Genomic DNA, 14,667 nt, shown 5'->3' with positions numbered 1-14,667 from the left:
GTGTTATCATTTCAGTGAATTCTAAACTTTAAAACGCTACCCAGTAAACTTGGCAATTTCGACATACAATACTTTACGTAGGAGGGGTTGATATGTTCGACCACCCCGCAAGGGTGTGTTATGAGATGGACACCATTAATTTTAAGAAAATAATATAAAACAGAAAAGTATAAAAAAAACATTGCTTTTTTATTTCTGTTTTCTTCATTTTACTATATTATTCATGCCTTTATTGGTCAAATTATACTTTCATAAAATAATTTTTGAAGAATGGACAGCAAAAACTGTTGAAGGCTTTTTTTTCTACACGAACATACATTACCTAACTCTATAGCCTGAGCAAAAACGGATATAAGAAAATTCTTAGATAGGTTTCTTTTACGCCGGGACTTCATTTAATTTCTATGGGCTGTGACCCCTCTCCTTTGCGAATATATTTTTTTCAGAATTTAAGGGCCTTTGCAGACTGCTATAGATCGAGAAATGTGGAAGCGCAATATGAGCGAATATAAACTGTCCTATCTAAAGCATAAGTTTCAAATTAATCAGCCGTGATACTTTGACATTTTAAATGAACATTTACTTACTTAGACGTGTTCAATACGTTCCTACGACCAGCATTTAAATAACGTTCTTAATGGAAATTGCAAAATATTAACTGGATGTGACAAAGACGTGCAAAATTATAATTTAATTTCATTACTTAAATTAAATTGAAATAATTACTATCGACAAATAACACCGACCACCATCACAAACCACCATTTTCTCCTTTCATTACCACAAACTAATAAGAGTTACATTACTTTTTTAAATCTAATAGTGCCTGGCAAGGGCACCAGTGTTGCTAGATTTTTGCGAAGTTAATTCGCCAATTTAAAGCACTAGAAATCACTCTCAACTCAAGTCCTGATTTGAGCATTGAGTAGAGTTCTGGAATATGACCCTACGTGTGTTAAGTAGCTGATATTCGCCCAAGCCATAAATTCCCTAAAAATCAAGAAAAACAATTCTGCCCGGCATTGGGGAATATGAACTCTCCTATTTCCAATGAATTGTTTTACAACTCCATTCCCCACAAAATCCCCAATAAAATTTGTAATTCCCCAGACACTTTAGCCTAAAGTCGCCTTTTCCTATTTCAAACATAGGCTAAACATCGCCGAGTCGCCGATCACTTTGTTAGTCGCCGAGCGACCCCTCAAAGTAGCCTAAATGGCGAAAAATAGCCTAATCTGGCAACAGTGTGGCACAGATGATACCTTTGATATAATACGTGCATGCCTTTAATTTTATTTTTTTCCATCCTCTAAGCCTTTAATACACTGCACTCTGGAGAGTGCCTGCCATAGATTTAGAAGGTGCCTGTCTTGACGAAAAATCTTTTAGAGTAATCGATCGATTGTGTAAATGGTAAAATTGTCACGAAAGTCACATACGTTATAATTTGAAATGATTCATTAAACATTCTTTTATTTTCTAATCAATCAAAATTATTTTGCTTTGCTTTACGTACTATTATCCAAAATAAATAGATTGTTGTTGTCATAGTCACAACACAATAATTTATAATCGTTTTATTCTTTAATTGGATTCGCTCTGGGCCTTTTGGAGGAAAAAGTGTCGATTTTATTTTGACTTTCAATTATTTTGTGAAATCTAGTTTAAAGTGGAATAGGATAGTGCTATTGTGCCTTAATCGAAGATTAAAACGCGAAATTATACGAATCTCGAACTAAAATACCCGTATCGACCCATTTCTGAGGAATTCTAAGTCAAACTAAGCACGCCGCGCCGCCTCAAATTGCCTATCCTCTTTGTGGCGGCCATATTTACAGAAACATAATTAAACGTAGCCATGGCTCAAAGGACTTGTAACCAAGCCAAAATTATTAATAAAAAAATTACTTTAATTGCTTTTTTTAAGAGTATATAATGCTAAAATGAGAATATGCTTAATGAAACTTGTACGGTGCTATCTCTTTCACACGCAATAATTTTTCAAAGCATTACAAAAAAACGAAACACCAAATCTTTGATGTTGTCACGTTATCAACAACCGGAATATAAATGATTTGTCTTGTTTATTCCGTTAAAAATAATACTTTAAATAGGAAGTTAATGTTTTAATACAAAACACACAATCCTTTTTTAAAATGGTACGTAAATTATACATGTTTTAATATTTTTGCGACCAAGAAAGTTTCTTCTACTTTTACTTCCTATTTTTTTATTTTAGGACTTGAAAACATTTGCTGAAGAAGATTTTGATCCGAAGAAGTGGATTAACAAGGCTTGGAGTGCTAGTGGTAACCAGGAGAAAGAGGTACTATGAGTTATTCCAATATTTTTTGAAATTGTTGGCCACACGAACTTGTGTCATATTACGCCTTAAAATACTGTAAAAACATTCGTTATAACATTTCCGTACCCTAGTGTAAGAATGGTTGCTTCGTCATAGAGAGATCGACGGTTTTAATAATGTGGTAGGATGTGACAAGGTTTTTTTTAAATGCCTTTTGCAACCTGCGATCGGGTCATGAACCATGAGCAATTGTTTTGTTGTGATTATGAGCAGTTGTTCTATACGAAAGGGGGCACTATGAAAAGTGGACTTTTTGTTTTAATTTTTTTTTTGTTGGGTATTTGGCTTCTGTCCCACTGAGGGCAATTCTGCCAGTGTCCGGGTTGAAAGATACACGGTTTATTTATCAAGATTCACTCAAACGACGATGATCGGTTGCACCATCCTATGGACAAAGACAAAACACGGGGTTATTTGACTACTTTGGATTAAAAGCGTAAACACATGCTGTGCACATAGTAAAAGTTATAACCGTATGTTATTTTGTTCAATATATTTAAATAGAATAAATAGTAGAGAAGGTTTTAGGGGAGAAAGGATACTATAAAAATTTGTGGGACGAGGGATACAATCTGAAAGAAGATCGTATAAAGAGACGGGATATAATGCACAGTTAAAAAATATATGGTCAAGAGTTCCTTCTTCAAGACCGCACTCACAAAGGGAGTGATCCCTTATCCTGAGCTTAGCAAGAAAAGTGGGTCTGCAGTTATGTCCTAGGCGCAATCGGATGATAGTTGAAGTTGTTCTTTTACTGGCCTTGCGGAACTCGAAAAACCAAGGTTTCTTGGGTATTACTGGTTGAAGACCAGCATAATATTTGCCTTTTTGTCTGCTAGAAGACAACCAGTAAGTCTTCCAGTTATTGTGTAAATCAACCTTAGCCTGGGAGCATAAGTCTTGAGAAAAACATTCATCATATATAATGGTACCAGAATGAATCGCCCATTTAGCCCATCTATCCGCTTGTTCCTTCCCAGGAATGCCAGAGTGTCCAGGAACCCAAACAAGAACAATTTGTATGCCAAGATTAGAGCAATTGTAAAGGAGCTCTTTTGTTTTAAGATTGATTGGGTGAACATCTTTGCTACGAAAGGGGATTTTTGTTTTAAATTGTTTTTAGTTGTTGTTTTGGATAGATTAGACCTGAATAAAGTGGCCTGTTTCCTAACGTCTGACCATAAGACTGGTTAATATTCAAAATGTATTATGTGTTTTAATCACAAATTATTGCTTTAACACTTAAAATCTATCAGTGGCAGGTTGTGATGAATGAAAGTAATTTTTTCAGCATTGGTTGGTAACAAACAACCATGTAACTGCTCTTAGAGGTTAATAATCACAATCCTATTAGGTTATAAACCTGTCATGATAGTTTATAAGTGTTTTTTTTTTAATAAATAAATAATAGGAATTTTCAGATAATTATGAATATCATAATTTTTTTGTGAACCATGACATGGAGCATTTCCCAGAATTTTGAGCACACCATTTTGGAATCTCTGTAATAGGTATCTCTAAGGGTGCATTTCCATTATGTCGTGGCGACAGATAGTCGTCCAGTTTAAAGTGTCATGGCGTGTAAATTTCAATTAAGTTGTTCACACATAGAACAATGCGATTAATTGTCGCTCACGACTTTTTTGACGGTCATAACGTAACGATAAATTAAACGTCGCAATAAAAATGTGATGACAGATAAATGCAGTGTGAAACGACAAGGAGGCAGCCGTGAACCGATAATTGTCGTCAAGATGTGAGAACAGCTAGGCACGACAGATAGCCGTGATATGGGAACAGGCTAGACGCGACAGTCATCCAACGATACTTAATAGTTTACAGTTGAATGTTGAGAAATGGACAATTATGTTTTATTATTTTATATATTTATGTTTTTCTCGTGCTCACAAACAAGTAATCAGGAAGTATAAAATAAATGATACTCTGATTGGTTGCGCTACATCAGTCGAAAGACTTAGGCACGTGGTTCGACACTGAGCTCACTTTCTGAGAACGTATCACAAAAATTAGTAAATCCTCCCACAAGTGTCTCGGCTTCGTCTTAAGACCATCAAAGTCGTTAAAGACCAACCTCACATTGTGTCTTTGGTATAACACTTTTATTCGGAGCAAATTGGAATGTTCATTTGGAACCCTGTCCACCACAACCACACACAAACATTAGACATAATTCAAAAGACATTTGCTCGAAATTTATACAAGAAGATGTACGGATATTACGCCTTACTTTATCCCGCAACATTTATTTTAGGTATGGTAAATTAAATAATGCTAGAAATGAGACGCAATCTAGCTCTTGTAACTTATATGTTTCGTCTAGTATAGGGAATAATATACAACCCATTTTTGTTGTCCAAGATAGGCTTTTTGGTGCCTAGAACTAATCTGGTGCGACTTCATAGAATAAGGTTATTTGCAGTACCTATCACACGATGTAGAGTGTGTGAGATAGCTCCTCTGCCCCAAGCACTTAAGTATATAAATCAATTTCTTAACTTTGACTCTTCGTTGGACCTTTTTGCATGCTCAGAATCAAAACTCATGTTTTCCGCAGGACGCTATCTGGAGTCCTTGACTGGAGACAGCAGTATTAAGTAATAGGTATTATGTGTTAGTTTAAATGTTATAACATTTAAACAAATAGATAAAATCTATTTGTTCATTAATGTTAACCTGTAATAATTTATTGTTTATGGTATTGTATTTATAATTTTATCAATTTTCATATTTTATTCATTTTTGTAATTTACTTAATACTGTTTGTTCATTTAGCTTTAAGTCTTGCTATTGCGTTCGGGTTGACTGTAAGCAATATGTAATAAATAAAATAAATAAATAAACGATAAATAAAACGTTAGGACGTAATGGGAACGCGCCCTACGTTAGACGTACTTGCGGATCCCGACAGTTGCAACCATGTTGCAACACAACTCCAAAGCTCTTCGAGGACTGTTTTGTAGATGGGATAGCTTGTCTTCAAGGGACAACCGGGACTGTTTGCCCAGAAGCCATTCCAATGATCTGAAGTTGTTATTGACGTCATCACGAGTCTTTTGTATGTGTGTTTCCAAGTTTATCTTCGGTCAAGTCACAGGATTTTAAAACGTATTATTATTATTTTATGTTTCAGATATTTGTTGCAAACTCTGTAACCAGGCTTCAATTGTACATGAAACAGCTAACTAATTCTCTGGATGAGACTACCACACAGGTAAAAAACTTCGTATAATAAATTGTATACAACGGTCATTTTCGGACTAGCGTTCACTACCTAATTTCAAAAAAAAAAAAATTTTTTTTTAAATTGCAAACTCGAGACGTTAAAACCCTCAGCTTCGGCTTTCTAACAAACTCTCGTTAGTAATTTTTTATTTACCGCCCTTAATACACAATGTCAAAGTCGAATAATCATTTTTTAAGCTATTGCTCGTTCACTACGCTGACCTCCCTGAGAAGAACGAGCAAGACACACACAACAGAAATACACAACTATAAATTTTATTTGTATACATATAATATAGTCTTACAATAAAAATATTATTTATTGTGTCGTACAATGGAAGCGCACAAAGCGACGAATCATGGCAAAAAACTAAAATTTATGATGAGAGCACCTGTGTGATCAAAGTCGTTGATTTTCAACTATTCCTAAAATATGCCTATTATCACATATCTAATTTACATAAACATAGATATCTTATTTTACCCTGGCCTCTCGCCACCCTACCCGCTTGACGTTGAGTTTTGGGACACCCTGTCTATCTCACTGCTGAAAACTTGTCTGCTCTAAGGAGACGGTTTAGGCCAGAGACCCTCAAACTTATTGTCTCATACCCCGTGTGCCAATTTAATCTATTTAGGTTAGACCATTTCTAATATTGAATTTTTACAAATTCGTCAACTTGTAACATTTTTTCTAGACATACACAAATGTACGTAACGTTAACGTACTATATTAGTAGGTGCCAGTAACGTAATATCTTTAAGTGTTTTTATTGTATGTCAGGATGTTTGACCACCATTACATTTAATTACTTATATTTAAATATTTATTACATTTAAGTATTTCGTTACCCATTAGCATGGCACCTTTACAACTACCAGTCCTAGCTAGAGATGTCGCTATTCACTGTAATTAAGTCGAAGGATTTTTCTCTAAGTGTTCGATCTTCTTTCTTGTTAAATTTTTCAGATAGTGACTTCAATACCTCGCATACTTCAAGATGCGTCAGCTCTCCAAATGGAAGGTGCTCTTCTTCAGCAGAAGCTCTTGAACTTGGAGAGCAAAGTCCAGGGTGTTGAGGAGCAGACTGGACACTCCATTGAGAGTCTACAGCGGATTGACCAGCTTAAGAGCCGGTTGGAGGTATAGCTTGTAAAAATTAATTAATTATTTAAATTTTTATTGAATTGATATTCAATTATTTTTTGTGAAATTAGTCCATTAGTTTGTTATAATTATTAATACAAAGATCGAACACTCAGAAAAAATTCCTTCGATCCGGTCGGATTCGAACCGACGTCTTCTTGCATACCGTGCCAGACGCTATACCAACTAAGCCACGGAACGAACCAACGGACCTCACGAATTTTTCTATGTGCTTGCGTCGTGTCTTTGTACTTGGTCTTTCAACGGCGAATTAGTTAATTGTCAAAATAGCCGTTTTAATCTTTTCATCCATTATATTATAGAATGCAGCATCAGCGTTACGCGAAGCAGACAAATGGGCAGCATTGGCAGTTTCCCTGGAAGACATTTTGGAAGCTGGTGTACCCACACAGACCGACAAGTTGCACGAGCTGGCTGAGCAGGTAGCTGCCATGACAGGGAGCCTGGAGGTGAGGATGATTACCCTCTTTATCACTAGGAGCACAGATCAATAATGTTCTACGGAAATTGGCGGTTACATTGTTGATCTATTTAGTTATTTGTACGGGCTCGGCTATGAAACTCCTTTCGTTTGAACCGACTTCGTTGTGAACCGATTTTGGTGATTCTTCTTTTATTGGATAGAGGATACCTTAATATTGGTCCCGTTTAAATTTGATATTCCACCCCTGAGGGTGGCAAACTAGGGGATGAATCCGGTTTCGCGCACTTGCCAAATAGATGATATTTGGGGTCGGTTTTTTTAAATAAAACAGTTGTTCATATTATTGATCTAAGCCTACCAGATTTCTTGAATGTGGAGTGTAACTACGATTTTTTTTGTATTCGACCTCCGACAATATGTGTTGTCAGACGAGACCTGTTACATACAAACAGACAAAAACGTTCCACCAATAAAGCACTCTACATCGTCCAAAAAAGTACCAGGCGATCGGAAACATTACAGAGACCTTTGTTACACTTAAGGTTCTTGGTGACGCGCCAGACTACGAGAACAAGAAACTTCAACTAGAGACGCTATATAACAGGCTAGAAGCGGCAGTCAGTCCGCCTTTGATTGAAGCTCTCACTCAAATGGACCCGGGTAAGTTACATTCCACCTCCAGATATGTGTTAGGCAGGCCTAACTTGGCCTTTCTCATTATAAACAATCTAACTTGAGTAATTCCTGTGTAACAAATTTTCAATAAGTCACAGTCAATGGTCACGGTTGACTATATGACTATAACAAATATACGCGATTTAAATCCGGAAAAATAGTTTCATTTCCTATCGTACAATTTCTTTTCATTTTTATTCACAACACCCGAATCGAACGTCTGACTGTCGTATTCGAAACAGGAGGACTATTTCGATCTCCGTCCAACATCCGTCCCAAACAATTACTGTCAAATAAGTAATATTCGACAAAATTAAAAGACAAGTATCCAGTATGAAGCTTCATTCGCATCACGCGTCTTTTCATTTGGTCAAGTATTGCTTATTTGGCATTAATTGTTTCGGACGGATGTCGGACGGAGATTGAGAGTAGACCCCCTGAACTGAAATGACGTCACACTCGTACGACTCCGACTTCTCAACCGGCAAAGGACACAAACGTTATATACGAAGTTATCGAATGAAAGTTACCGAACGTCCTATTGTTTACAAAGCAAGAATGTTATATCGAAATCTCTTATCATTTTAAATAAGTTTGGATTTTGTTCAATTTTATTAATTTATTTTAATGCCAGACTAATGCATTCCCATATTTTAGGCCTTTAAAGTCTTAAAAATACATATAAAAGGATTTTTATTTTTTTTATTATCTATTGCACCATTTAATTTAATTTAAATTAAACCATTTAATCTAGCAAAACAGTTTTTCCTAGGGGCCTACCATAACCTTTCAAAAAACAATCTTATTTCGATGTAAGCTTATTGTAAAATTACTCATATTAATACCACGACAAACCTATCAACCAAATAATGTATTATTACTAAAGTGACTGAAAGAACGAATGATTTCCCAATATTGTCTATTCCTTACTAAAAATAGGAAATAAATAACGCTATATGAATTGTTTAATGCCTTATCTCTCTTTTTTAATGTTTCGAATCGTCCTATTGTAGTATAATGTTAAAGTACGTAATGTTATTTACCTTCAGAGTTTTTAACTGCTAAAAAAAGAAAAGTATGTAATAATGGAATCTATTAAAACTACAATTAATTAAAATTAGTCACAAAGCTGCCAATAAAACATCGTAGTTTTAACATTATAATAAGCATACTTTAAGCGCGTCATGGTACGAAAAGTCAATGCAAGGTTAAAGTATTATTGTTTTAAGAGGTTGTGGTAGGCCCCCTGCTTCTCCTGTGACTCACCTTAAAAGAATAGCCCTTGTCATTAGTTTATAACCCTATTTCACAGACAAAACAGCTACTTATGTAGCGCTATTCAGCGGTATGTCCCGTAGCGTGTCTGTGCTTCGCTGCTGGCGACGGGCTGCTGCAGCTCGGCTGGCCGCCGCCTGGAGGAGACTAGATCATCACTCTATATACGCCTTGACTAGGTTGTTAACTGCCGATGCTAATAAACAGGTTAGTTACCAGTTCTCTCTACTGCCACCTCTCTGATTCTGAGGGTATGTTCTACCATCGTTATCACAGAACAATAAATATAGTAGAAGTGCTTAGTTTGTATGGCACGTGGTCCAACAGTATGCGGAGTTCCCCAAATTTGAGCTCAGTCCGCAATTTTCGTTTTTTTTACGTTATGGTCGTGTCTATCTAGAATAATGCCTTATTTTGCTACTTTGGAGTACAACAATGATAGTCGCACTTGAGATCTGTGGTTGTGTTTCGTATCTTCATTCAATTTTATTTAATTTTAGTAAATTTATGTTTATACAAGTGGTAATATTTTTTTGTTACCAGAAACGAAAGTAAATCATATAAACATCTCCAACTTGTCGTCGTTCATTTCGTTCGTCGTCGAATGTTTGAGAGACAGCGGTTCTGATAGTAATCGAACTTAAGTCACTTCCATTGTTTCTTTTTTTCATTGTAATGGGACGAGCTCAGAAGAACTGGTGCCACTGTCACGTTTCAACCATCGCACCTCTCGCCAAAGGAGTAGAGCCAATCTTCACATCATTGTAAAACCACGCGGCGCGGGTATCACGTTCGTTCCTTGTTCGAACCTGCGAGATGTGCAATTGTCTCTCTCCTGAAGAATTTCCTTTGCGTTATGACATAAGATTTTTAAAAACTCAATCTGTTTTTCTGTATTAATTTGTTTGAAAATACAAATACACGCGATTGTGATCCGAAAAAATACTTTCTTTTTCCATAAATCGGTTTAATGCAATTTAGATATTAAAGTTGATAATACATTGTCCCGTTACAGGTTGAATGGTTAACTGATGTGCTGAAGTCGGAGACTCCTGTTTCAGAATTGATCAAACTATACACCGATTTATTGGTCTCCTTGGAACCTTCGCCTAGTAAGGTACTGTAGTTCATCTTAGAGCAAGTTACTGACAAGTTCGAAAATACTTGTCTCTTAGCCATTTACAGGCCTACCGCTTAACTGAGGCGGTTCCTGAGGTAGATGCGCGGTGCGGGAGGGGTGACAGTTACATAACAGGTATGTCACGCTACACACGGGATCATTTCAACAAGATTTTTCTGACAATATTAAAGTACTTAAATTATTTCTAGAGAGCATTGACCTCAAAGATCAATGCTAGAGAGAATACTTTCACTCCGCTGCCATCATGACATTTGTCGCACTTTCAGGTAGTGTCGGCAAATCTGAAGCTATCTTCTTCTCCTGATGAAGGCCTAGTACTTTTGACAGATCTAAAAAGAGATATAGACGAATTCGTGGCCTGTATCAAGAGTATTATGGATGCGCCTAGGCAGAATAAAGGTACGTGATTATTTCCACACTATAATAGTACATTGTGTATTATAAACTGTAAATAGGAAATTACTAACAAGGGTCTATTAGAAGCCCGAAGCCGAACGCTGAGGGCTTTAATAACTCGAGTTTTGTGTCGTATCTATTTCGTCGCAAATGTTTTTCATCACATTTGCGACGAAATAGATACGACGATAATTTATTTCTTGTATGAATAAATATCGCTTCACAACATAATTTACGGATTTTGCAAATAGTCGGTTTTTTTAAACAGATTGCCAGCTATTCTTCCATAGATAATACAACTCGAAATAAAATGTTATAAAAGGCACAGACTCGTGCCAGTCACAATGTATTAGATATAAAATAAATAATTTCCAAATTCTTAAAATACTGCAGCATTTGAATTCACAAAATAAGTTTAGTAAAATACGGTTTAATTGCAAATGTTTAGTTTTGGCTAATATTGTTGTAAAAAATCCATACGGCGATAATACAATGAAAAAGGCCGTGGGCACACATTTAAGTCATTACGGTCTACTTTGCTCGCATATCATGACACTATTTACGAGCAAGTGTGATGAAAAATATATTTTCTTTTATTTTATTTTAGAAACAATACAATCATCAACCCTAAAAGAACTGGGCAAAGCTGCGTATGCGCCTTTAAGAGAGCTACTACCGCGGTACACTGAACTACAAAGTCAGCTGTTTTTGGCGAACTTGAACGATCCTATGTTAAAACAGGTCAGTGAACTTCTTCGATGATTCTAATCGCCTGGTACTTTGGATTTTTTTAAGACTTCACATATATACAGCTGCGAAATGTATGTTCATCATTGGTATTGTTGGTTAGATCGATTGTTTGTTATATACATCGAGTATTTAACAGAAATAGAGACGAAATAAGGGCCATCAATCCCTGACAACCCATCAAGCAAATGAAACTTATAACACTTTTAAATATCAACTCTCGTTTGCACTGAAACAGCATAAAATTAAACTATTTTGTTAGAACAAATTTCTTATCTGTGAAAATGTTATTATTGATTAATAATAACATCAAATGCGATTTTATTATTACATTCAAATTTCGAACATCTCTGAAAAACGAAACAATTTTATTGGACCTCAATTCTAATATCAGTCGAGATGAAGTTTTATTCGAAATGAAATGTCAATAGCAAACTACACACATCAAAAGTGTCTAGGGATCAAGTACGTTTAAGAGAATTGCTGCAATTAGGGTTAATTATATTAACTTTTTTGTATCGCTATTGATACTTTTTAGTGAGTTTTAACATTTAAATAAGGAATATTGTTTAAAATTCGATAATAAGAAGAAAATCGTTTGTCAATGTGGTTTTGTATAAAAATGAGTTATAGCGTTTTGACAAAATCATTACAATATCTGCACCGGAACCGAAACAATTTACATTATTATGGAGAGACGACATCATTTAACCCGAGAAGTGATGATGCGAGCCGTCGGAATGTTGGAAGCTGGTTCCAGGCAACGTGCTGTGGCTTTCACTCTTAACACTACACAGAGCGTCATAAGTCGCCTCTGGACGCGCTATCGCATGACGGGCAGCGTGGCCGAGCGACATGGAGGACGATCTCGCATCACGACTCGCAGACAGGACCGGTATATCCAAAATACTGCTCGACGGAATCGTACCATGACTGCCATGATGTTGGTTACGAGGCTCCACAGCTCCTCAGGCTTGCTAATAAGCGATCAAACAATCCGAAATCGTTTACGTGAAGTGGGTCTGCGATCCCGAAGGCCGCTCAGAGTTCCACCTATTGCACCCTGCAATCGCAGGACCCGTTTACGATGGGCTCGCGAACACAGAAACTGGGAGGAAGAAGACTGGCGCTATGTGTGCTTTTCGGATGAATCCCGCTTCGGTATGAGACCGGATACAAGACGTACTCGAGTTTGGAGAACATCTGGACGTCATGAACGTTTGAGATATTGTCAGGAAGTTCATCCATATGGTGGGGGAACAATAATGATATGGGCCGGTATTTGGATCGGCGGAAGAACCGATCTCATTTGGATCAGGGGTAACCTCAATGCTCAAGTTTACGCAGAGAGGATTGTTTCAGATGTTATCATCCCTTTGCGAGGCCAGTTGGGTGATTCATTTCAACTAATGCATGACAACGCACGTCCACACACGGCTAGAGTCGTAACACGCATTCTTGCCGAAGCTCGTATCAACGTTCTGCCGTGGCCTGCTCAATCGCCAGACCTCAATCCAATTGAGCACGCATGGGATATGCTTCAAAGAAGAGCTGTGCCGAGTATGCATACCGTACATACTCTACAACAATATTTTGACTTGTTACAAAACACATGGGCGGCCATTCCTCAAAGTGATTTTGATGAACTCATCTTAAGCATGCCAAATCGCTGTAATTGTGTGATTCGTGTTAATGGTGGAAATACAGATTATTAATTTTCTTATCTTTACAATAAAAATGAGCAAAATCATCATTTTCGCCATTTTTTTGTAATTTAATTGACGCCGTTAATTTGAGTTTTTTCCCACAATTTGCAAAAAACATCAATTTTAGTTTATTTTAATTAAATATAGGGGTAAGCGGTTAAATAAAACATAAGCATTAAAGTAAGAAGTCGTCCTGGAAGACTGGATTTGGTAAATATTGCTTAAATAATTTTTATTTCAAAAATATTCACTTGATCCCTAGACACTTTTGATGTGTGTATTTTGACAAATCTCACGTTCTCGTATCACGTTACTTGATATCGAACGATATTATGATAGTTGTGGCCGACTCTAGTTTGTCTATCAATTAAAAAAGACTGCGGTTGCGTAACATGCGTGAAGAATTAGTTTTTTTACATTATTTTACTAATAATTACTGATAATAGCTCTGACCAATGCCGCAATGCCTGTCGTTACCTGCAGTTCCTGAGCACATCATACAGAGCTTATAATATGTGTATGTACAGCAGTGTATGTAACTGTACAAAATTAGACAATAAAACGCTCGTGTGATGTTTTTATGAAACCCACACTTGTATTTTAATGCCTTTCATTATGTAACAGTCACATAAACTACTATTGCTAACTTGTTCTGCCAAATCATTACGGTGACAACTGCACTTCGATTGGCCAGCCCGAATTCTAAACAATTGACGGGTGTCATCAATTGTTTCTTTCGCTATTTTCGCGGCGATGATTAAACAACAAAGATAGCTATATACGCAATTTTATGTCGTTGTCCTTGTTCTTCAAAATGTATAACAATAGTTCATTATCAGTGAAGCAAATTTAGATTTATCAACTGAATTAAATATTGTCACGGGAAGATTTATCACACATATTCTGCCATGCTACGACCACTGTTATGGATAGGCGTATCACTTACCAGGCGCACGACATGTTCGTCCCGTGACTTGGTGTCATATAAAAATGTATTTTACATTTCTTCAGGACGATCTTCTAGAACAATCCAGGGCACTTCTATCAGTAGCCGAACGATGCGACTCCTGGATGGACGCTGCGTACAATAAAGCAAAGAACATAGCTGGTACAGCCATTTACCCTTACTACGCGCCAGCTGTTGAGGTAAGTCTTTCGATTTCATAACGTCCTGGTACTTTTCGTCAATGTATACGTGCACGAAAAGACGTTTAAACCAGTTTCCAATCGCCTTTCATTGACAGTGACCACCAGAGATTGGCAGTGGGTCAAAACCCAATCAACTCACCCGGGTTTTAACCGGATTTTTTCCCAAAGCGCTGGATTTTAATAAGTTCGTGCCCAAAATCGTGGGCATGAACGGCGGAATTTAGTATATTTCGTCCTTATTAGTAAACAATTCTTTTTTATATGAAAAAGAGGCAACTCCTCACAATACCTACCTTGCAACATCTATTACAGATTCAATAAAAATTTAATGAATACAGTGAATAGCGACATCTCTCGCCAGGACTGGTAGCTGTAAAG

At 36.6% G+C, this 14,667-nt stretch overlaps 2 protein-coding genes across 2 annotated transcripts in view; one reads left to right on the top strand and one right to left on the bottom strand.

Moving 5' to 3' along the window:
• The window catches only part of LOC113229210, a 9,531-nt gene extending 8,802 nt beyond the window's left edge, over positions 1–729 (bottom strand). The window contains exon 1 of the mRNA XM_026462731.1: positions 588–729. The gene's annotated coding sequence lies outside the window, so the exon portion shown is untranslated. The remainder of the gene's footprint in view (positions 1–587) is intronic.
• Positions 730–2,074: 1,345 nt separating this feature from the next.
• Positions 2,075–14,377, top strand: LOC113229207 (conserved oligomeric Golgi complex subunit 7-like). Its single transcript, XM_026462728.1, has 11 exons — positions 2,075–2,159; positions 2,240–2,326; positions 5,517–5,597; positions 6,579–6,752; positions 7,079–7,225; positions 7,743–7,860; positions 9,188–9,357; positions 10,166–10,267; positions 10,558–10,690; positions 11,295–11,428; positions 14,152–14,377. The coding sequence occupies exons 1-11, from the start codon at positions 2,157–2,159 to the stop codon at positions 14,305–14,307; spliced, it is 1,305 nt and encodes a 434-aa protein (XP_026318513.1). The 5' UTR covers positions 2,075–2,156; the 3' UTR covers positions 14,308–14,377.
• Positions 14,378–14,667: the final 290 nt, after the last annotated feature.

The sequence above is a fragment of the Hyposmocoma kahamanoa genome, unplaced genomic scaffold, assembly GCF_003589595.1.
Source record: "Hyposmocoma kahamanoa isolate Upper Pololo Valley unplaced genomic scaffold, ASM358959v1 289, whole genome shotgun sequence".
Classification (NCBI taxonomy): domain Eukaryota; kingdom Metazoa; phylum Arthropoda; class Insecta; order Lepidoptera; family Cosmopterigidae; genus Hyposmocoma; species Hyposmocoma kahamanoa.
The sequence above is the reverse complement of the archived record's forward strand: the minus strand, read 5'-3'. Positions and strand labels throughout refer to the sequence as shown.